General features: G+C 43.8%; 1 protein-coding gene across 1 annotated transcript in view; it reads right to left on the reverse strand.

The window, feature by feature from the left end:
* The window catches only part of LOC138801083 (perilipin-4-like), a 10,077-nt gene extending 9,682 nt beyond the window's left edge, over positions 1 to 395 (reverse strand). Inside the window, exon 1 of the mRNA XM_069983540.1 lies at positions 224 to 395. Within this exon, the coding sequence (XP_069839641.1) occupies positions 224 to 395 (172 nt within the window). The remainder of the gene's footprint in view (positions 1 to 223) is intronic.
* Positions 396 to 797: the final 402 nt, after the last annotated feature.

Here is a 797-nt window from a genome sequence, read left to right on the forward strand (position 1 = left end):
GGAGAGCTGGAGAGCTGGAGAGGGCAATGTTTGTTGGTTTTGTGAGTTACCAACTTGAATATCAAGGTCATGATGGAGGACTAAGATCTTTCCCTGGGGCCATCACTGGCACTGAAACTGCACCATAGAGCGTCAGCGTGTCCATTTTTTGAACACAATATGTGTGAAATTAAAACAAGTAAAAATCAATGGCCACCGAGTCTATGGGACAGGCGTTCGTCACTGTCCAAATAGAGCAGATGTTTGGATCGGTAATGAGTTGTCTGGTGCTTGGCTCCCTCAAGGAAATGTCTCCACTCTTCAAGTGGCCATTTAATGGTTAAGAGTTCCCCATTGCCCACATCATAGTTTTGCTCAGAGATGGAGAACTTCTGCCAGAGGTTTGCCACCGACATGACATATATATATATATATATTATATATATATATATATATATATAATGTAAGCTATCCATATATTTATAATTTAAGCTATCCGTATGCCAGTTTAGCTCCTGGGGTCCAACTGACTTTCCTGGTAAGATCCGTAAGTGGTTTGCAAACAACAGACATTTTTGATGAACTTGCGGTTGTAATTGGCAAACCCTAGAAAGCGCCGCAGGGCCTTCAGCTCAGTAGGACGTTCCCAGTTTTCAATGGCGACCACCTTAAGGGCATCCATGCAGAAGGAATCAGGCGTGATAACATACCCCAGGAAAGTGACCTTTTGGACCCCAAACAGGCACTTGGACAGCTTGGCATACACAAACATAACTTCTCTAACATGCCGCACATAGGTTGCCCAGTCAGGAGGAAAA

Source organism: Dendropsophus ebraccatus, chromosome 9 (genome assembly GCF_027789765.1).
Source record: "Dendropsophus ebraccatus isolate aDenEbr1 chromosome 9, aDenEbr1.pat, whole genome shotgun sequence".
NCBI lineage: Eukaryota > Metazoa > Chordata > Amphibia > Anura > Hylidae > Dendropsophus > Dendropsophus ebraccatus.